This window comes from Brassica napus, chromosome C6, assembly GCF_020379485.1.
Source record: "Brassica napus cultivar Da-Ae chromosome C6, Da-Ae, whole genome shotgun sequence".
NCBI classification, from domain to species: Eukaryota; Viridiplantae; Streptophyta; class Magnoliopsida; order Brassicales; family Brassicaceae; genus Brassica; species Brassica napus.
The window spans coordinates 38,564,696-38,585,150 of NC_063449.1; the positions used below are offsets into that span (position 1 = coordinate 38,564,696).

The following is a 20,455-nucleotide window of genomic DNA, read 5'->3' on the forward strand; positions in this document are numbered from 1 at the left end:
TGCACATATAGAAGAGGAATATGAGAGGGGATCCAGTTCTGTGGAAGTTTTTTTTAGAGAAAGTTAGAATTTATCAGAAAGAAGGGAGAAAGAGAAACAGAAACAGAAAAAAAAAAAAAGATGACTAAAGAGGTAGGAGGTTTTGTAGGGTTATGTTTGCAAGAAGCAATGAAGTCATTCTTGGAATTATGAAAATTACACAGTACCATGCCCATTTACCTAATAAAATAAATTTTTATGTATATGTAGTACAATTTCCCTAAAAAATTGTATGGATCTATCACACTTCTGTTTGAGAGGAAGCGTAATGGAAGATGGTGTCTGCTCTGCTTGTAGATTCTCCGATTCTCACGTGACAGGCCGAATCTCTGTCAGATTTCATGTCTACGTTGAGACCATCACCTCTTTTCACCATCCTCGAGACATACCTTCTATATCCAAAGCTAAGAAAACCGTTTAGATCTGTCGAGATCGTCATCGTAGCACTCACGTGAACCGGTGGGAAGGGATAAGAGATCAGCCTGAGTGAGTATGTTCATCTGAGGAGCCGGTGTCGCCCTAAGCAGAGTCATAAGTAGCGAAATCGGTGAGGAATAAAGTTTTGCCCTTCTTCTTTGTTTTGGTGGTGAATGCAACGTATAAGTTGGGAGTATAGTTGGATCTCATCTTCGTATTCTAGGCTTTAAGAGCCAAGCACAACGCTTTGATTTTCTATTACTTTATTTTTCTTGTTTCTATTTGTTCGAATCAAAAAGGGTGTTCAAAATTTCCATCTCCATTATATACTTTGATTTTTGTGGGTTATATCTGACTTAATAGCCTAACCACGATGTTTTGATGCTTTGTGATCTTGTCTGTCAATGTCTGATTTGCTCTTAGTTGGCATGTCTTCTTACATATCCATGTCTTATTGAGGACACACTAATAAGTTTTTCACTACAAAAAAGTCCACATTGTCAAAAAGAAAAAAAATAGCACAGTACGATAGCTCGTTTTACTGATCTGCTATCGTAGATGCGTATAAAATTTCCATACTCTATAACACGACTAGATTAACGCTATGGTAAATTTTTAGTAAGCGGGAAGCTAAAATCTAATTTTTCGCGACACACTTAGTGAAAATCAGAAAAGTTGCCTCTCTCATCTTGCATTTTCCCTCTTCGATCTAATTTCCCCTCTCTCATATCTCTCATTTCATTCTTTTCTCTTAGAACCCTAAAAAAAAGTGAGATCGATTCTACAAATCCGAAACCCTAATTCCCTTATCCCAACCGTAAATTCATCGCCATTTCCATCACCAAAGGCAATCTTGCTTCAATTGCGAGGTATGACTCGGTATTGAGCTCAAATCGAGCTTATGTATCGTTGCTTCAATTCTTTCTATTTCGTGTTTGCTTTCTTTTAATCATGTTTCGTAGTTGTATTGTTTGATTTTGTGTTTGCATGTTTGATTTTGTGTTTGCTTTTACATGATTGACATTGATTTCGTAGTTGTTTGCTTGAATTGAGAGTCTATATATATCGAGATATCATCTACGGATATGTTTTGTGCTATGTGTTCTGAATTTGATTGATTTTACTTTGACTTGGTTCTTTATGTTAGTAAAGGTTTCAATTCAGGTGAGAACATACAATGGTGGACAAAGCATGGGTGCATATTAGCAGGAAATGAATTCAATCATATATGTTACTTTTCAGTAGGTTTTTGAGACTTAATTAAGTTGTCTATTTGCTTTTCCTTTTGATTCTTAACCATAGAGTTGATCATGCTTACTAGAGAGGGGCTACAAAGTTCATACGAGATGTGGCTGTAGCTTCGGGAGAGTATTAAGACATACAATATTTCTTATATGTTCTTCCTGTTGTTTCCTTTTAAGTGGTTAGTTGAGGATATTAAGATATACAATATTTCTTCCTGTTGTTTTTTAGAAAAAATAGTTCTGAAAACTCTTCTGGGGTGACAAGGCTTAAAATTTGGGTCAAGTCACGTACCAGAAAAGATGGAACTCCTATCAACACAAATACGTCTGAGAAGATTGTGAGTTTAAAACAAATATTTACTTATCATGATTTTGGTTGGGAGTTTTCTATAACGGAAGTTGCTTTTGTTATTCGTTTGTTTTCTGATGTGAAGCAAAAGGCAGCTGAGCTTGTTAATGGTGCTAATCCATCATATGCTAAAGATAGAGATGAGGATACACTAGTCCAACTGTTAGGATCTGATAATCCTTGTCGTTAATGGGCAGAAATATGTGTAAGACAAAATTAGCTTGCTTCCAATTGAAGAACAAGACTACATCCGAAATGCAAGAGAAGCAAATTGAACTACAGGAAACGGTGGATCAGTTAAAAGTTGAACTTGCCAAAGTGAAAACCTAGGTCGGAGAAGAAAATGAAGTGGGTGAAAACTCACCTGCTAGAGTAAGTCATTAATATTACATCAATGATTTGTTTACAACTTCTCAATGTCACATTTTAACTCATGACTATGTAACAGAGTGTGAACAAAAAGTCATTGAAGAGGTGTCTTATTATTGATTGGGCCGATGAAGATGGAAACATTGGTGAGGGGCGTATTATCTCTTCCGACCCATATGATATAGTGAATGACAGTCTATTAAGCCCTACGGATGTTGAAGTCTTGGTTGATTCTGCTACTGAACCAGAAGCTTACCTCTCGAGATCTACGAGAAACATGGCACCATTAAGGAAGATGTTGGCCATATTACTGCATGGCTTAAGAATAAATGTGTTGAACTAGGTCAGGGATTCCAACCAGAAGACATTGCACCACTGGTAAAAAATTTTTTTCTGTCATCTTAGTAGTTAAGGTTAGACCTAAGAATACTCATTTGGTCGTATTATTTGGTGATATGAATATCTCTTACGTGTAGTAATGAATGACACTTATCTTATTACTATTGAATCTCACACGTATCATTTAGTATTATTATCCATACATTCAAAACTTCAATATGCAAAAAACTAACATCAACCAAATATCTTTCTCTCAATTTAGCTGCCCAAAATCTGTCCAACTGAGGTGCCTGGGAATTTTACCTAGACCCCAAGACCCAACCCGAAACCGGTCTGAATAATCCTGACCCGATCTGAAACCCATCCGATCCTTATATCCTATTGGGTCTTGTTGTGAAGGACCCGCGGGTCTTGGACCCGATCCGACCCGAACCCGAGATCCGAGTGGGATACCCAAAAACCCGAAACTTCTAGTATATATTAGGTATATATGGATGCTTCAGTTAATTTTTGGTATTATGGATATTTTTTTAAGTTTCAAATTTTAGTTTTTGGGTATAGTTTTGGGTCTGGATAAAAATTTAGATTTTCAAAAATATAATTCGGACAATGAGATACAATTTTGGATATATTTATGTCTTTGCATCAGATTTTATATAAAATTTCTCATATTTTTTTAGTATTTAAATATTTTCGGTGTGTTTTAGGTATTTTTTTGGGTTGGATCCGACATGACCCGAACCGAATCCGATCCGTAACCGAACCGAATCCGAATCGACAAACTCTAATTGTCATATTGGATCTAACTATCTAAGACCCGACTCGGACCCGAAAAGACCCGAACCGATCCCGAACCGAAAATTTTAAATTATCCTATCGGGTCCTAAACTCTTAGATCCAAAGAATCCGGACCCGCAATGACCCGACCCGAACCTGAGCCAATGCCAGGCCTAGGTGTTAAGTGTCTCTCGAGGTAAAAGTTGTCTTTTTACGCAATCTACAAATTCGTAAATTAATTAAAAATTTACACACATCTAATTTCAACACATAATTTGTATATTCAACTCATTAACCCTTAAAAGTATGGAAAATAAAGCGGTCACTATAAAAAGTGAAAAACATAATAAACACGAGCCGCAAATTTTGCTAGGGCTTTTGCTGTTTCCTCTTCACTTCCAAGTTTCCGCCGCAGATACAAAGCAGAGACAGCCATGGCTACTTCCATTTCTCCTTCCGATCGTATCCTTTCTAACGTTTGATTCCTAGCTTCTCGCCGTTGTAATTTATTTTCATTTTCATTTTCATTTTCATTTTCAGAGGGTTTTACTTGCAAGAAAGAGCCCTTTCCCTCCACTCTCTGTTGATTCTAGAGTAGATCTGATGTCTTGATTGTTATTCCTTCATTACCTTTTTTTTTTGTAATATCAGAAGCTGCAGATTTGCTGCAGAATCTGTCAATTGATCAAGAAACCATGGCCAAAGTCACTGACAACACTGGGAATAATAAGGTATATTCATTCATTCATCTCTCTCTCTCGAGTTGATTTTAGATTCTAGGGACAAAATGGTAATAAACCCATTTCATATTTGCAGCAGGATGTGTATGGCGGAAACAGTAACAACGGCTTCTCAACCAAGAAGAAACTTGGTTACAACAACTACTCTGCTCAAAAAGGCTCTTATGGTAGCTACTACTATCCTCAAGCGTATCAGTACCCGAGATATGGTTATGACATGACGTATGCTTCTGGAAAGACCACCAACAACACTCCCTACCTGGTATCTTCTTGACCTGTCTCCATAATAACCAACTTTATTTATTTTATTGAGATTTTGGATTTTATCTAATGGCATCAGGGACGATCTGGCATGGACAGCATGTACTCAATGTATGGACCTTACAGTTACATGAGTGGATATGGATATGACACTTATGGTTATGGCACTTACAAGTATACTCCAAACTGGTACGCGTTCAACAATGGATACAAGACAAAGGGTTACGGGCTCTATGGCAAAGAGAATGCCGAGTGGTTAAACGAGCTGAACAGAGGTCCCAGAGCCAAGGGCTTCAAGACCGGGCAGCCTGAGACTGTTAAAGCAGCGCCGCCGGAAGATGTGTCTCTTCCAGATTCAAAGGAGTACAACAAGGAAGATTTCTCTGATAGCTACTACTCCAATGCGAAGCTCTTTGTGATCAAATCGTACAGTGAAGATGATGTTCACAAAAGCATCAAGTATAATGTGTGGTCCAGCACTCCCAATGGTAACAAGAAGCTTAACGCTGCTTATAATGAAGCTAAAGACAAGTCATGCCCTGTTTTTCTCATCTTCTCTGTAAGTGAATATGGCAAAAAAGACTTTTTGGATTTTGATTTGTTTGTTCCGATCTGATTAAAATGAATGATTTTTTGAACAGGTAAACACAAGTGGGCAGTTTGTTGGATTAGCGGAGATGGTGGGACCAGTTGATTTCAACCAGACTGTGGAGTACTGGCAGCAGGACAAGTGGGTTGGTTGCTTCCCTGTTAAGTGGCACATCGTTAAAGACATCCCTAATAGTTCCTTGAGGCATATCACTCTCGAGAATAATGAGAACAAGCCTGTTACTAATAGCCGTGATACACAAGAGGTTAGAATCTGGTCCTTTTCTTCCACTTCCCCGGTCATGTGAAGTTTAAATTTGGGCTCTGTGGATTTTAAATGTGCAGGTAAAGGTAGAGCAAGGGGTCAAAGTAATCAAGATTTTCAAGGAACATGAGAGCAAGACATGCATACTCGATGATTTTGTCTTCTATGAGAGTCGTGAAAAGATAATCAAAGAGGGGAAAAAGAAGCACCAGGAGTATAAGAAACAGGTTAAAAAAATAAAACTCTTATGTGGTGCCTTGTCTTAGATAATATCTGATGGAGATTGTTCATCTTTCAGCAGGCTTTGGCTGCCAGTGACAAAAAAGCCACACCAAAAGACGAGCCTAAGGAAACCAAAGAGACTAGTAGTATGATACCAGAAGTAGTTGAAGAGATATCACAAAACGGCGTTGCAGAAGTTGCTAGCGCATGCTGAATGCAGCAGCAAGCTACTTACTTTACCTTGGGTGGTTTTTTGTCCGTTTTCTCCCACCAAATTTGCTCACACTCTTTCTTAGAAGTTTTGAGTAAAACCCACAAGACATGTTTTATGTTTGGCTGTTGAATTAGAAGATAAAAAGTGATTTCAAAGTCTGTTGGTTATTTTCCTTTATTGCTGCTTTTATGAATCTTTTCGATTCTAGTGTTAGGCGAGTACACTTTTTTTTTGTCATCGGAGATTTTGTTTTCAAACTCACATTACAAACTCATGTTCGGGTGTGATTACAAGTCTGAACATCAGAGCCAGAACTTTAAGCCTGTGGTTTACACTAGAACCTAAACGACAATTAACCAGACTACTAACCAACCTGAGAGATTTGAGTTGTCACCATGATTCTAAAATGCCATCCAAAGAACTTTGCACTATTAAGCAAAGGATTAAGGTTTATATGCCTGTCTCAAGAAAGCTCCCAGTCTATCTAAGCTACCAAAACCAAACCGGTACGATTGGTTTTCGAAAATCGCCTGCAAGAACTAAAATCTCTATAGAGACTGCTCACACCTCAAAAGCAAACTGATTGCCTAGACAAGAACACGAAACAGCTAGAAACAACCCTAGATGGTAATCAAAATGAAAAGGAGAAAACCAAAATGTCATGTCAGTAATGGAAAGAGTAAAATAGAGAATCCAACATCTATTTAGCACATAAGATTCATCATCTTAAAAGATAGGGAGGAATTTGCATCCAAGAGTACAAATGTGCAAAGGGTTGTAAAGTAGAAGCAACAATGAAAAAAAAGGATGCAATTCAAATAACAATCTTAATCTTGAGAGCTGCTCGCTCATTCATTTCTTATCAGACTCAAGTTCCTTCCTCAGCTGAAGCGAGAAGTCGTCATTGACATCATCATCATCCCAGTCATCTTCCCACTGCTGGCCTACTTCCTTCACTTCCTCTTTCTCAACCCAATCTGCTCAAACATATATATAAAAGGATGATTAGATAGGAACAAAGAACCATAGCCAAAGAAACCTGAAGATCCATTCTATATTACAACTAACCATATAGATCCACCACTACTCATCAGATCTACACATACAATCATAGTTTTGCTTTATAAGTAGAAGCTGAATCTGATTATCCAGAAGCCAAAATCGAAGAATTAAAAGCTAATTAAGAAAGAAATATCACCTTCGTTAATTTCAAACTCCTCGAACTCATCGTCGTCCTCGAACAGATCCATCTTTACTTCTTCAGTCGTCGCCTTCTGCTCTGCCGCCATAGTTACAGATCGTCAAGCCTGAGAACTATAAATCACGCGAAAATTCGATCAGTAAAATTGACCCCAAAGTAGGAGGAAGGAGCGTGTAACCCTAACCTCTCTAGAGCTATTTTAGATTAACGAAGCCGATTTTGTTTCTCTCCGATAACCAACGAGTCTAAAGCGACCGGCTTTCGTGGATCAGGCCCATTACGGGCAGTTAAGCAGTGGGCTTCACAAGCTAAGCCCATTAATTAGTGGTTCTTGCACGCGTTGATTTGTATTTGTATTTTTATTTTTCAGTTGTTACAAGTTTTCTTTTCCTGTTTTACTTTTGTGATATTATTTGAACTTGGTTATGTTGAACTTATACCAAATGTTGTATTCTGATAAGTTTTGTATAAAAACTATAACTTGTTATCATCCAAATTACACAAAACTGATAGGATCACCACAAGTCTCCTCCCATGGGTTTGGTTGCTGTGGAAAATTCTCGATCAATCTTTGTTTCAAACATGTTGAGCTAATGATTATCATAAACCAATTAAAAGAAGTGCTACCGAAGGTCAGTTATAAAAATAAGATGCTTCGTTCAATTACAAATAAAAATGTCATTCAAAGGTACAAAACAAATAAACGAATATGTGTTACGAAAGCCAGAGAAAGGAGGAGAATCCGTAATGTTTGAAAAATATAAAAAGATGTGGGACCTGCTGCACTATTTGCACAGTAAATTTCTTTCTATATATACGAACGTTTTCGTTCATTTGTAATCACGCCTCAATCTCTTCTCTCTATAATAAGAAACTTTCTCTTCCTATATCAGTATTAAAATTTCTACGGGTATAAAATTTTGCCCTTATCTAAATTCCTGTGATACAATAAAATACAAGTTCTTTTTATAACACGTTATCAGCACGATCACTCTGCGATTCGGTAAAATTTATTTGTATCATTTATACTCTGTTATAATGGTCGGTATTCCGTCTATACTATTATTTATATCATGTTATAATGGCCGGAATACCGCCTATATCATTTACTAGTAATTTAATTTATTTATTGGTCGGCCGAGCCACCTTATATCCTGTTTATTATTTATTGGTCGGCCGAGCCGCCTTATATTCTGTTTATTATTAATTGGTCGGCTGAGCCGCCGTATAATTTATTTATTATTCTGCATTGATCGGCTGAGCCGTCGCATGATTTGTTGTCATAACATAAATATTTCATTGCCATAATTTTTAATTTTATGAAATTTTATAGATTTGATTGACTGTTTAATACGATATTTTCAGACTGTCATGAACAGTGATTTTCATCTATAAATACAACTCATTTTCACTTCATTTCCTCATCCAAAAACATTTCATCTTCTCTCAAAAAATTTCAAATCGCTCTCCTCCGATTTTTTCAAGAAAGATGATTCGCGCACTTTTGTTTTTATGTGCCAATTTTATTTGTGTTTCTATTTATGGTTTATTCGTTGGAGAATTTACTCCGAGTGAATTTAAGATGAATATCGGTTTAATTTTATTTACATCGCTTCTCCTTGTAATTGCTTGCATGATTAATGTAAACGGTTCCTTTTAATATTAATAATATTCTAATAATTTTTATTTATGTGCTTTAGAAATACAAATGACAAAAATCGAGAAACTTCAGTTTCCGGCATTGGAAGTAACTGGGACAAACTACACGGCATGGGTTACAAACATGGAGCTTCATCTAGATTCCGAGGAAATACTCGGAACAATAAAAGACGGCAATATATCAACCTCTCATGAAAAGGCTAAAGCCGTGATATTTCTGAGAAGGCATCTAGATGAAAATCTTACGCATGATTATGCGAGAACCAAAGATCCCTTAGATCTTTGGAAAGCTCTAAAGGAGAGGTTTGATAACCAAAGAAAAATTACTCTCCCCCATGCACTTGATGAGTGGAAAAATCTACGATTTCAAGATTTTGAAAAAGTGGAAACGTACAATTCCGCTATATTGAGAATAGCGGTGCAATTAGATTATTGCGGTAAGCCTGTCTCGGAAGCAGAAATGCTCGAGAAAACTTACCAAACGTTCCACAAAAATCATTATGTTCTACAAGAACAATATAGAAATTGTGGGTATACGAGGTTCTCTGAACTCGTTGTGGCGCTTATGATAGCGGAGAGAAATAATGAACTCCTCATTAAAAACCACAATGCCCGACCCACGGGAACCAAAGCATTTCCTGAGGTAAATGCAGCGGATATAAAAAATCCGAAAAAAGGAAATTATTCCTATCGTGGGCGTGGTCGTGGCCGTGGTCACAATCGTGGTTTTGGTCGTGGTCGTGGTTATCGATTTAACCGCAACCATGAATGGAGTAACAACCCAAGAGGAAGGGGATCCAACACATGGAATCGATATGATCGGGTAAAAGGGAAAGAAACCCAAGAAAACCCTACTCATAAAAATGAGAATGTCTGTTACAGATGTGGATCGAAGGGACACTGGTCTCAAGTATGTCGAACTCCTCGGCATCTATGTCAATTGTACCAAGAATCTATTAAAGGCAAGGCAAAGGAAGTAAATCTCAATGAACACCTTGTGGGTACAACATCGACATACCTCGAATCCTCTGACTTTATGGGAGATTTCGACGAGGCCACTCATCAAAATATTTGAAGTGCTTGTACTGATCAAGCTTAATAATGCCCACTGATGCCATAAAATATTATGTATTTCACTTTCAGAATAATGTTGTATTTCAGAATAACTAATAAATGGATAAGAAAGCAAAAGGAACAACAATTAAGCAAATTGGTAGAGAAATTTGCATACCAGATAGTGGCACAACGCACACTATACTGAAGGATAAAAGATATTTCTCTACTTTAAAGTCAGTAAAAATGACTGTAAACACAATATCAGGTCCTACAGACCTGATCGAAGGAATTGGCAAGGCAAACTTTATGTTGCCTAATGGAACAAAGTTTTCCATAGATAATGCCTTATATTCTCCAAATTCTAAGAGAAATTTGTTGAGTTTCAAAGATATATACCGTCAAGGGTATAACACTCAGTCTGCAACTGAGAATGGAAAGAAGTATCTATATATAACTTCTGAAAAATCAGGCAAAGGCCTTGTACTGGAAAAATTTCCAGAACTTCCTTCTGGATTGCATCACACTTATATTGATGCTATAGAATCACATCTTGTGATCAAAAGAAATCCAGAAGATGTTACATTATGGCATGATCGTCTTGGTCACCCAGGCACTACAATGATGCGAAAAATCATTGAAAGCTCACATGGTCATTCAATAAAAACCCAAGATATATACCAAAGTAATAAAATGACATGTGATGCGTGTGCTCTTGGGAAATTAATCATAAGACCATCACCAACCAAAATTGACAAAGAATCACCAAAGTTTTTGGAAAGAATCCAAGGTGATATTTGTGGACCAATACATCCACCGTGTGGACCATTCTACTACTTTATGGTATTAATCGATGCATCGAGTAGATGGTCACATGTTTGTTTGTTATCATCTCGAAATATGGCATTTGCGAGATTTCTAACTCAGATAATCAAATTAAGAGCACAGTTCTCAGATTATCCAATTAAAAGAGTTAGATTAGATAACGCTGGTGAATTCACATCCCAAGCTTTTAATGATTATTGTATGGTATCAGGGATTGAAGTAGAGCATTCTGTTGCTCATGTTCATACACAAAATGGTTTGGCAGAATCATTAATTAAACGGCTGCAACTAATTGCAAGGCCATTGATCATGAGATCAAAACTCCCAACCTCTGTATGGGGACATGCTATTTTGCATGCAGAAGCACTAATTCGGATAAGACCAAGTGCATATCATAGATATTCCCCATTACAGTTAGCATTTGGAAAAGAACCAAATATCTCTCATCTAAAAATCTTTGGTTGTGCGGTTTATATTCCAATAGCACCACCACAACGTACAAAGATGGGACCGCAAAGACGGTTGGGAATATATATTGGCTATGATTCTCCATCAATAATAAGATACCTAGAACCACAAACTGGTGATGTGTTTACGGCACGATTTGCCGATTGTCATTTCAATGAGAAAGAATTCCCAACTCTAGGGGGAGACAATAAACAAGTAGGAAAAGAGATCAAATGGAGTGTACCATCTTTATTACACCTTGATCCTCCTACAAAACAGTCAGAACTAGAAGTTCGACGTATCATGCATTTACAAAATATAGCAAATCAGCTACCTGATGCATTTGCTAATACCAAAATGGTAACTAAATCACATATACCCGCTGCAAATACTCCTGCTCGTATTGAAATACCACAAAATGGTGGAACGGCAGTTGATACACGTGAATCAGGAACACGTTTAAAGCGCGGTAGACCTATTGGTTCAAAGGATAAACTTCCTAGAAAACGTAAGGAATGTGAAAAACATGATACTCCCAAAATAACAGAAAATATTTGGGACGAAGAAAATTGTGAATCTAACGACAATATAAAGCATCTTGAATCTGAAGGAAATCATGAGATTTCTATCAATTACATCTATAGTGGAAAGATATGGAAACGAAATGAGATGGATGATATTGATGACGTTTTCTCATACCTTTTAGCAAAGGAAATAAATGAAGAAAACGAAGATCCAGAACCAAAGTCTGTATATGAATGTCAAAAGAGACATGACTGGATAAAATGGAAAGATGCAATTCAAGTCGAACTAGATTCGCTTAACAAACGAAACGTATTCGGACCTATTGTGCTCACACCCAAAGATATAAAACCTGTTGGGTACAAATGGGTGTTTGTCCGAAAAAGAAATGAGAAAAACGAGATTACAAGATACAAAGCTCGTCTCGTAGCCCAAGGTTTCTCTCAAAGGCCAGAAATTGATTATGAGGAAACTTATTCTCCTGTCATGGACGCAATCACATTTAGATTCCTGATGAGCCTAGCGGCCAATGAAAATTTAGAAATGCGTCTCATGGATGTCGTTACGGCATATTTATATGGATCATTAGATACTGATATCTATATGAGAATCCCAGATGGATTTAAAATGCCAGAAACGTTAAGTTCCAAACCTAAAGAGTTATGTGCAATAAAATTGCAAAGATCATTATATGGGTTAAAACAATCTGGACGAATGTGGTATAATCGTCTCAGCGAACACTTAACAAAAGAAGGATACACGAATGATCCTATATGCCCTTGTGTTTTCATAAAGAAAACAACATCCGGATTTGTGATAATCGCGGTGTACGTTGATGATCTTAATATTATTGGAACTCAAAACGAAATCCAAAAGGCATCAAACTATCTGAAAGGAGAATTTGAGATGAAAGATCTCGGGCAGACAAAATATTGTCTAGGATTACAAATTGAGCATTCTCAAAAGGGTATATTTGTACACCAGTCTACATATACCAAACGAGTATTGAAACGCTTTAACATGGATAAAGCAACTCCTCTTAGCACCCCGATGGTCGTTAGATCACTTAATGTTGAAAATGATCCGTTTCGACCATCTGAGGAAAATGAAGAAATACTTGGTCCTGAAACTCCATATTTAAGTGCAATTGGAGCTCTTATGTATCTTGCAAATTGTACTCGACCTGACATATCTTTTGCCATTAATCTTTTAGCGAGATTCAGTTCGTCTCCTACACGAAGACATTGGAATGGAATTAAACATGTCTTTCGTTACCTTCAAGGAACAACTGATTTAGGCTTGTTTTATCCTAAAAGTTCAAAAGGTCAAATGATTGGTTTTGCAGATGCAGGTTATTTGTCAGATCCACACAAAGCTCGATCCCAGACAGGATATGTTTTTACAATTGGAGGCACCGCCATATCTTGGCGTTCTCAGAAGCAGACACTTGTTGCTACTTCTTCAAATCACGCTGAGATCATTGCACTCCATGAAGCAAGTAGAGAATGTGTATGGCTAAGATCAATAAGCCGACACATCTGTTCAAGCAGCGGGATTGACGAAAATACGGAGCCAACTATTCTATATGAAGATAACGCGGCATGTGTTGCTCAAACGAAGGAAGGATATATCAAAAGCGATAGAACCAAACATATACGTCCGAAGTTCTTCTCATACACTCAAGAGCTCGAGAATAATAAAGAGATTGAAGTAAGATATGTTCGATCATGCGACAATGCAGCCGACCTCTTCACAAAATCACTCCCTACCTCGGTATTCAGGAAACACATCCATAACATTGGGATGCGCCATCAGAAGGATCTATGACTGTTCATTCGAGGAGGAGCTTACGTGGTTGTACTCTTTTTACCTTACTATGGTTTTTCCCATTGGGTTTTACGAGAAATGTTTTTAACGAGGCAACAAAGACGTTAAGCGAGAGCGGATAGTGACACCGGCCCCCAAGGGGGAGTGTTACGAAAGTCAAAGAAAGGAGGAGGAGCCGTAATGTTTGAAAATATAAAAAGATGTGGGACCCGCTGCACTATTTGCACAGTAAATTTTTTTCTATATATACGAACGTTTTCGTTTCTTTGTAATCACGCCTCGATCTCTTCTCTCTCTATAATAAGAAACTCTCTCTTCCTATATTAGTGTTAAAATTTCTACGGGTATAAAATTTTGTCTTTATCTAAATTTCTGCGATACAATAAAATACAAGTTATTTTTATAACAATATGATATTATTTCATATGGCCTCAATATTAGTAGTGTATGAGTAAATAAAAATGCAGAGTAGTGATCGACCAAGCCAAAATAACTAATTCGCGTAAAACACACCTCTTCGTCTTATTTTTAATTCGCGATACCAGCCTCTTTCTTGTTCTTCTCTTTGACGTACTCATCCATCTCAGCGAGCCAGAGATCAGCAAACTCGCAATCCTTCCAAGCATCAAACCAAGGCCCACCCCTAGTATAATGCACGGCCTTAGGCTTCGTATGGAGATCGCCCTCAACCACACAGTTATGCCCTTCAAGAAAATTCCAAACAAAAGGAACAGACCCAATCTCCTCATCCTCCAGCCACTGGAACCTATGGAGGAAGGCCCCCGTCTGAGTATTCACAGTCTCCGGATCCAGGGCCCTGTTCTTCGGGTGTCCGCAGTTGTAAAGCACCATGGAGGACCAGTTCTTCCTCGGGTACACGGTCTGCACCGCGCCGTCCATCTTGGTCGTCTCTTTGGGAGTGTAATCGTGCTGAACGCACATGATTGCGTATTTGTCGTCGATGAGATCGACGAGCTCCTTGATGTCGGCGAGGTAGAGGAAGTCGCAGTCGACGAACATGGCCCAGCCTTGGTAGTTGGAGAGGTGCGGGGTGAGGAAGCGGGTGAAGGAGAACTCGGTGCTCTCGAGGGGGTTTCTTTCGCGCCAGTAGAGGCCGGCCTTTCTGAGATCTGATTGGACGATGGGAGTGATCGATACGGGGATTGAAGAACGCTTGGTGATGGAGTGGCGGCAGACTTGGTAGGCGAGTTCTTCGCGCGGATCGTAACCGACGAAGATCCTGAATGGTTTGTTCTCGGTTGAACCGTTGGATCCGTTGCTCATTGTCATTTGTGTTGTTTGGATCTGCGTTTTAGATTTCATTCGCAAAGTTAAGATCTCTTATATCAATACGCTAAGCATTTTGCGGGAGCAGAATCGTGAAGTTATTGGATCTATATCATTAAGCTAAGAATTTTTCACAGTAAAAAAAAATTCGGAATCGTCATGAGAACCATAACAAATCAGTATTCAGGAAATGTAAAGATTCAAGAGATCGACAATGAAATTGCAGTGATTGAGGAAGGAAACAATGTACCGGGAAAATGATGAGTTCGAGGTGGTAAATGCTTGGAGAGAGCGAAAAGAATCGACCAACGGGTTTTTCTCTGTTTTTCTATTGAGAATTACTTTGTTTCTTTCTTTTAATTAGGAAACCATAGATTTGGACCGACGGAGGAGGAGAGGAGGTGATGAATCTTTGAGTATAAATAAATTAGCTAATAATATAATATTCCTTCTTTCTTTTTTATTAATTGTCGTTTTGACTCCGTGGACGAAAATTAAAAAAATAATTAATTTTGTATATTTTTTATATAAAACACACAGAATACAAAGAGATACACTCGAGCTGACCAGCGTATTGACTCGGTGTCGGTGTAAAACAAAACACCGAATAAACCGAAATTAATAAGCCTAACCGGAACCGGGTCCGGGTCCATTTGAGTTGTAGACCAAAAAAAAAAGAAAATTTAGAATTGAGTCGGAAGAGTTGTTGATCGAGAATGGAGATGGAGAGAAAGACGAAGGAGATGGAGGAGAAGTTGTGCCGGAGGTGCAAGGGAAGCTACAGAGACTCCTCGAACAACGCTTCCTCTTGCCGTTTTCATCCTTCCTTCTTCGTTTGTCGTCGCCACGATGACCAGAAAAGGTTTTGTAAATCCGCTTTGTTTGATGGAAATTTTTAAATCCCAAAACAGCTTGACGAATTAGTTACACTGATTCTCTTGTTCTCGATCAGTTGAAAGAGTTTTGGAAGTTGATTTATGTGTTTCATCATTAGGGTCAAATGGGTATTAATCTGATTCTTTGTGTGTTTATTATAAGTAAGATAAAATATGAGTTATGTTGTCTTTACTTGGACTATTAGCTATGTGGCTATAACTTGTCCTGATTAAGATGGTATTGACAAATGAAGGTACTATGAATTGGGACCCGAAGACCCACCATATGCAGCCAAGTTCTACGATTGCTGCGGTGCAGAGGATCCTAATGCACCTGGTTGTGTCACCACCCCTCACATTTCATATGACGACTGAACTCTTTCATTATGCCTGTGTTTTAAATTTCTATAAACATCATGTAAATAATCTCATGTACCATAGTGTTCACCTCGTGGAATGAAATAATTGGCTTGTGATACTGCGTGGTTACTGTCTTTGGACCACCTTCAGGGTTGTACACAGAGTGAATTGTTTAGCTTGAAGCTTGCTTCGATGAGTTTTGTTGTGTGTCAGAGTACTTTTGATCTTTACAAATGATTGAAACAGTGTCTCTTTCTCAATTGTGATAATTTTCCAATGAAGGATTAAACAACTAAGTGAAATTGCCTTGTTAGGTGTGTTATTAAAGTGAGAATTAAAAAACAAAACAAAACAAAAACAAAGTAGGTTTTCTGAAATTCTTTTCTTTTTGGTCTCTATGATGAATCCAGGCATCAAGTACAATTTAGGTAAGGACTTGAGATCAGTTTGATTGTTCCTCACTTAGTCCACAGTTTACAAGACTGATGACATGAGGCTAGTGGTACTGTACTTTTAAAGCAGTGCTTCTTTGGCATGAAAGATTGGTGTACAACGTCAAGTAATAACAATAAACCAGAAAAAATATCTTTTCCATAAACAGGTTGTTATATCTCTTATTAACAAACTCAATTCAGATGTAATTTATATGTGTGAACAACTTTTCTCTGCTGTCTTTCTAATGGAACAGTCAGGCACTTAGTGAAATGGAGAGGAGGGACGAGAGCTTGAATTTCTTAATCTTTGTTGAGTCTCGCGGCTGGAACAAAACCTCGGTGCTCGACCTTACAGTCACTTCCTTCGACTCTGATCCTGATCTCCCTTCACTTCGGTAGTCCCTATACGAGTAACGAACCTGCAACCTCGACGGAGCTGCAAACACGAATTTAAAAAAAAATTAAGATTTTAAAAATGTAAAACATATAAGCAAATGGAAGAAGAAAATGAATTTTGTTTTGAACTTTAAAGAAAGAGAAAGTTACCGAATCCAAGCATGCTTGTTTGCTGAATAGAGATACGGTCAACTTTTGATCTCTTGATCTGTTTCAGAGCCAAAGTATCTTCCTGCTTTCCTTTGAACTCAAGGAACTCTCCTAACACAATCTTGCTACCTTTAAGCTCCACCCTGCATCACAATCAAACCTTTTAAAAAGAAAAACTATCTGAACAGAACTAATTTATCCAGGAGAACCAAATCTCTCCTTACCTATCCCACATTGGTGCAGTGGCAAGGATGAAGTTAAGTTTTTGATGCGAAGATTCATGCATCTCTTTTCCTGTGCAAAATGCGCCTTTAACCCAACCAGAGAGTGTGCTCCTTGATACTGGTTTCAGATGTTTCCACTCTTCGTAGGTAATTACCTCCTCACTCGGAAACGCATGCGTTGTACTGAAATAAACACAAGTTTACCAAAGAATAATATATTTAGGGGGTAAAATAGTCACACGCCCACAGACTTCAAAAGGGTCTGCAACTAGTATTGATGTTTGTAAACATGTAAATACAGACTGTCGCAAAGATAACAGTATATACCGAAAGTTGGGATTGGGAATTACAACTTTGCAAGACAGATTTCCTTCTAGTAAAGTGACCCCCCTTTGTTCAAGATATGATACAAGAACTGAAGCTTGTTTTTTGACATCAACCAGCTGAGAAAAACCTTAAATCTATTAGAGTCAGAAACAAAGTTGCATAGATGGATGATGCAGGTCAGCTTTGCTCTTGCATAGAATCAAGTGTTCTAAAAATCGGTCTAGGCAGCATCTAGGCGTCCGCCTAGTCGGTAAATCGGGACCTAAATGAAACGATTTTTCTAGATAAAATTTTTCAAAAATCGGTCTAGGGGCTCAAAAATCGGTCTAGGCGCCACGCGGATAATCAATAATCATATATAAAGCGCTTAAAAATAGAGCCTAACGGCCGGCTAGCGATTTCTTAAACGTTCAATTCAAACATATAATCTTGTCTATGAATGTGTAAAGAGGGGTTCATGAGACGAGAAGCAACAGTTTTATCAGCACTAAACTAATTTCATAATAATCTACTAAAGCAACAACCATAGTCTTTGTAATCATTACACAGCCGTACAGGATCAGGGTAAGTCTGAGTTGTATGATGCTTCCCAGCTTCACAAACCCAGCTTCCATCGCTGGTTATCGTAACAATCCCAGATAGATTCTTGACTCCGATCACCACAACTTGTCTAAAACAAAAACATATGAAGTCAACACATATCACAGAGAACAGAGAGATAAAAGAGAGAGAGATAAGAAGTTACCCTTTAGTGAGGAGGACAAGGTCGATGTCCTGTCTAGAAGAAGTGTCTGCATCTGGAATACGAAGCCCTACATAAGCTTTTCCACCATAAAGCTTCTCAAGTCTGCAAACTCTCAGTTGTAACCAATATAATCAAGAACCAATGAAGGGAATCAGCAAAGTGGGTTAAAAGAGAGGGTCACCTGTGAGCGACGGAGAAGAGAGCAGTTGAACCGAAGGTGTCGTCATCGGAAATCTCGTCGTCGTGGAAGAAACGGCGGACGAGTTTGTAGATTACGAGACCACAGATGATCTCAGCCCACATCCTTCTTTTCTTTTTCTTTTTTCCTTGGGGGAAATTAAGAAGAGACGCTTTGAAAGTAAGATAAAGAAAGCAAACACATTTGATTAGATATTTTAAGTTTGAGCATTTGTGTTTCAAAAAAATATATATTCGAGCATTTTTTTCTAACAATTCTACTTACCTTGTTAAAATTCAAATCTCACTTCATCACAATGAGCTATCCATGATTAACAATATTTTTTAATCTTGCTGAATACTCCCTCTATTCTAGGCATGGGCATCTGGATCCTCGGATCGGGTTCAGGTCGGGTCTTGTCGGGTCTGGATCTTTCAGATTCTATAAATTTAGACTCATATAGGTACTTATAATTTTTCGGGTCGGTTTTGGATCGGGTCTTGTCGGATCCGGATTGGTTCGAGTCTATAATTTCAATACCCGTAAAATACTCATAATTTTCGGATATATTTTGGATCCGGGTCGGTTCGGGTATTTATGACCCGAAAAGGATTCGATATATCCGAATTGGACCCGAAAACTCTAAAAATACCCGAAAACCCGCAAAAATACCCGAAAATATCCAAAATCAGACCTGAAAACCCAAAACATACCCGAATTATATTTTCTAAGAATCTAAAATTTTACCTGAAACCTACAATTATACCCGAAAACCCGAAACTTTTAAAAAAATCTAAAATACCAAAAATATACTCAATCATCCAAATATACCTAATATATACAATTTTTTGCAGGTACTTCGGGTACCTGAACGGGTCTCGGGTAGGACCCGCACCCGAGCCAAGACCCGCGGATCCAAAAAAAAGATCCAATAAGTACTTTAGCATGGGCCAGGACCCGGACCCGAACCTATATTTTTGGATCGGTTCCGGTTCGGATCTTCGGGTCCGGGTAAAATGCTCAGATCCAAAATAAGTCAAGCAAGTAGCAAAGGCGCACCAGTAATCTGGTAGAGGAGAATATGTCATCAGAGACGGAAAAAACCTAAGGCCATGATTAACCCGAACTCTTAGGATGAAGTTCTTAGTTTCAGCTAAAAATCGGTTTTAGCTTTTAACTAAGAAAATCTAAGAACCGTCTCTCAAATAAGATATATAAAAGCCGACTCTTAGCCGAAATGTATAAAAAAGTGTCAAATCATGAGTTAAGAACCCCAAATTAAGAATCCGGATTAATCAACCTCTAAATACCAACACTTAGGCCTGCCTATACTAGCGCTTTTTTTTGAAACACGAGTGCCTATACTTGCTAAAAGAGAAATATATCTTGCTTGTTTACCATCTCACCACTTAGATGGATAACTTAAAAATACAAAACTTCAGAAAAGAAGCATCAAAGACCACATGACTAGTTTTTATCACTTCCAAAGTCAATAATCCATCTGTTTCAATATATATTTTAGCAAAAAAAATATTTGTTTCACACTATAAGGTGTTTACATAATCCAAAACAATTTTTGCATTTATTAGATATTATGTGACTAATATAATAATCCATGTTTTTTATTATTGGTAGAACTTATATATTAAATGCTAATTTTTCAAAAGTTTAATATTATCATTTTTTACTAAAACTACTTACATATTGAAATAGAGAGGGTATTATCCTTACAAAATATAGCGAAAGCAAAGAAGGTGGTTGCTGCCTCAAATATCTTAATTTTTTTAATTTTATATCTTGGTTAGGTATTGAATTGAAGTCTCATCTCAAAAATCTCAAAACTGGTATAGGGATAATTCCTAGAGGTTATTGAGACTTTTTAGATGTGGATGGTCTTCATAATAGGATTTTAGAATACCCTAAAATTATTCGAGCTTAAGCATCTACAAGTACGTCTCGCTTGATAAGTCTTGATAACACTTATGAAAATTCTTATTTTGTGCTTAAAGTGTGTTAGTGCAGATGAGGCGACGAAAAATAAGTGCAAAAAGTAAAACACACCGAATTTGTTAACGGGGTTCGTTTCCTACATCTTCAGGACCTCGTCCAGATTTCATTGAC

The 20,455-nt window shown here is 37.7% G+C and overlaps 5 protein-coding genes across 11 annotated transcripts; 2 read left to right on the forward strand and 3 right to left on the reverse strand.

Annotated features, from left to right (window-relative positions):
• Positions 1–3,830: 3,830 nt before the first annotated feature.
• Positions 3,831–6,001, forward strand: LOC106426282 (YTH domain-containing protein ECT3). 6 transcript variants are annotated; one of them, XM_048760189.1, is made up of 7 exons: positions 3,831–3,996; positions 4,186–4,265; positions 4,354–4,536; positions 4,615–5,094; positions 5,177–5,389; positions 5,469–5,615; positions 5,690–6,001. In XM_048760189.1, exons 1-7 carry the CDS (start codon positions 3,969–3,971, stop codon positions 5,822–5,824), a joined length of 1,266 nt encoding a protein of 421 aa, XP_048616146.1. In that variant the 5' UTR covers positions 3,831–3,968; the 3' UTR covers positions 5,825–6,001. The 6 variants fall into 6 exon arrangements, with proteins under 6 accessions (XP_048616146.1, XP_013722459.1, XP_013722458.1 ...); XM_013867005.3 differs by having other exon boundaries at positions 3,832–3,996; positions 5,687–6,001; XM_013867004.3 differs by having other exon boundaries at positions 3,836–3,996; positions 4,351–4,536; positions 5,687–6,001.
• Positions 6,002–6,509: 508 nt separating this feature from the next.
• LOC106426210 (protein DELETION OF SUV3 SUPPRESSOR 1(I)) lies at positions 6,510–7,303 on the reverse strand. 2 transcript variants are annotated; one of them, XM_013866924.3, is made up of 3 exons: positions 7,210–7,303; positions 7,023–7,138; positions 6,510–6,801 (listed from the first exon to the last, which is right to left on the reverse strand). In XM_013866924.3, the coding sequence occupies exons 2-3, from the start codon at positions 7,111–7,113 to the stop codon at positions 6,677–6,679; spliced, it is 216 nt and encodes a 71-aa protein (XP_013722378.1). In that variant the 5' UTR covers positions 7,114–7,138; positions 7,210–7,303; the 3' UTR covers positions 6,510–6,676. The 2 variants fall into 2 exon arrangements, with proteins under 2 accessions (XP_013722378.1, XP_013722377.1); XM_013866923.3 differs by having other exon boundaries at positions 7,023–7,244.
• A 6,398-nt stretch (positions 7,304–13,701) lies between these two features.
• LOC106426204 (protein CDI) lies at positions 13,702–15,138 on the reverse strand. The gene is made up of 2 exons (XM_013866920.3): positions 14,896–15,138; positions 13,702–14,663 (listed from the first exon to the last, which is right to left on the reverse strand). The coding sequence occupies exon 2, from the start codon at positions 14,646–14,648 to the stop codon at positions 13,887–13,889; it is 762 nt and encodes a 253-aa protein (XP_013722374.1). The 5' UTR covers positions 14,649–14,663; positions 14,896–15,138; the 3' UTR covers positions 13,702–13,886.
• A 117-nt stretch (positions 15,139–15,255) lies between these two features.
• On the forward strand, positions 15,256–16,176 carry LOC106409103. The gene is made up of 2 exons (XM_013849786.2): positions 15,256–15,507; positions 15,775–16,176. Exons 1-2 carry the CDS (start codon positions 15,362–15,364, stop codon positions 15,893–15,895), a joined length of 267 nt encoding a protein of 88 aa, XP_013705240.2. The 5' UTR covers positions 15,256–15,361; the 3' UTR covers positions 15,896–16,176.
• Positions 16,177–16,449: 273 nt separating this feature from the next.
• LOC106407304 lies at positions 16,450–18,542 on the reverse strand. Its single transcript, XM_048760190.1, has 7 exons — positions 18,338–18,542; positions 18,157–18,258; positions 17,967–18,081; positions 17,412–17,527; positions 17,085–17,267; positions 16,861–17,003; positions 16,450–16,750 (listed from the first exon to the last, which is right to left on the reverse strand). The coding sequence occupies exons 1-7, from the start codon at positions 18,457–18,459 to the stop codon at positions 16,569–16,571; spliced, it is 963 nt and encodes a 320-aa protein (XP_048616147.1). The 5' UTR covers positions 18,460–18,542; the 3' UTR covers positions 16,450–16,568.
• Positions 18,543–20,455: the final 1,913 nt, after the last annotated feature.

What these genes read in the sequence shown, in the direction of transcription:
- LOC106409103 (XM_013849786.2), top strand. Translation starts at nt 15,362, where the DNA reads ATGGAGATGGAGAGAAAGACGAAGGAGATGGAGGAGAAGTTGTGCCGG. An exon ending in CGCCACGATGACCAGAAAAG is followed by an intron (nt 15,508 to 15,774) that starts GTTTTGTAAATC and finishes TGACAAATGAAG; the next exon opens with GTACTATGAATTGGGACCCG.
- LOC106407304 (XM_048760190.1), bottom strand. Translation starts at nt 18,459, where the DNA reads ATGTGGGCTGAGATCATCTGTGGTCTCGTAATCTACAAACTCGTCCGC. An exon ending in CTCTTCTCCGTCGCTCACAG is followed by an intron (nt 18,259 to 18,337) that starts GTGACCCTCTCT and finishes GAGAGTTTGCAG; the next exon opens with ACTTGAGAAGCTTTATGGTG. An exon ending in ATTCCCAATCCCAACTTTCG is followed by an intron (nt 17,268 to 17,411) that starts GTATATACTGTT and finishes TGTTTATTTCAG; the next exon opens with TACAACGCATGCGTTTCCGA.
- LOC106426204 (XM_013866920.3), bottom strand. Translation starts at nt 14,648, where the DNA reads ATGACAATGAGCAACGGATCCAACGGTTCAACCGAGAACAAACCATTC.
- LOC106426210 (XM_013866924.3), bottom strand. Translation starts at nt 7,113, where the DNA reads ATGGCGGCAGAGCAGAAGGCGACGACTGAAGAAGTAAAGATGGATCTG. An exon ending in GGAGTTTGAAATTAACGAAG is followed by an intron (nt 6,802 to 7,022) that starts GTGATATTTCTT and finishes ATGTTTGAGCAG; the next exon opens with ATTGGGTTGAGAAAGAGGAA.
- LOC106426282 (XM_013867004.3), top strand. Translation starts at nt 3,969, where the DNA reads ATGGCTACTTCCATTTCTCCTTCCGATC. An exon ending in TTCCATTTCTCCTTCCGATC is followed by an intron (nt 3,997 to 4,185) that starts GTATCCTTTCTA and finishes TTGTAATATCAG; the next exon opens with AAGCTGCAGATTTGCTGCAG. An exon ending in ACCAGGAGTATAAGAAACAG is followed by an intron (nt 5,616 to 5,686) that starts GTTAAAAAAATA and finishes TTCATCTTTCAG; the next exon opens with CAGGCTTTGGCTGCCAGTGA.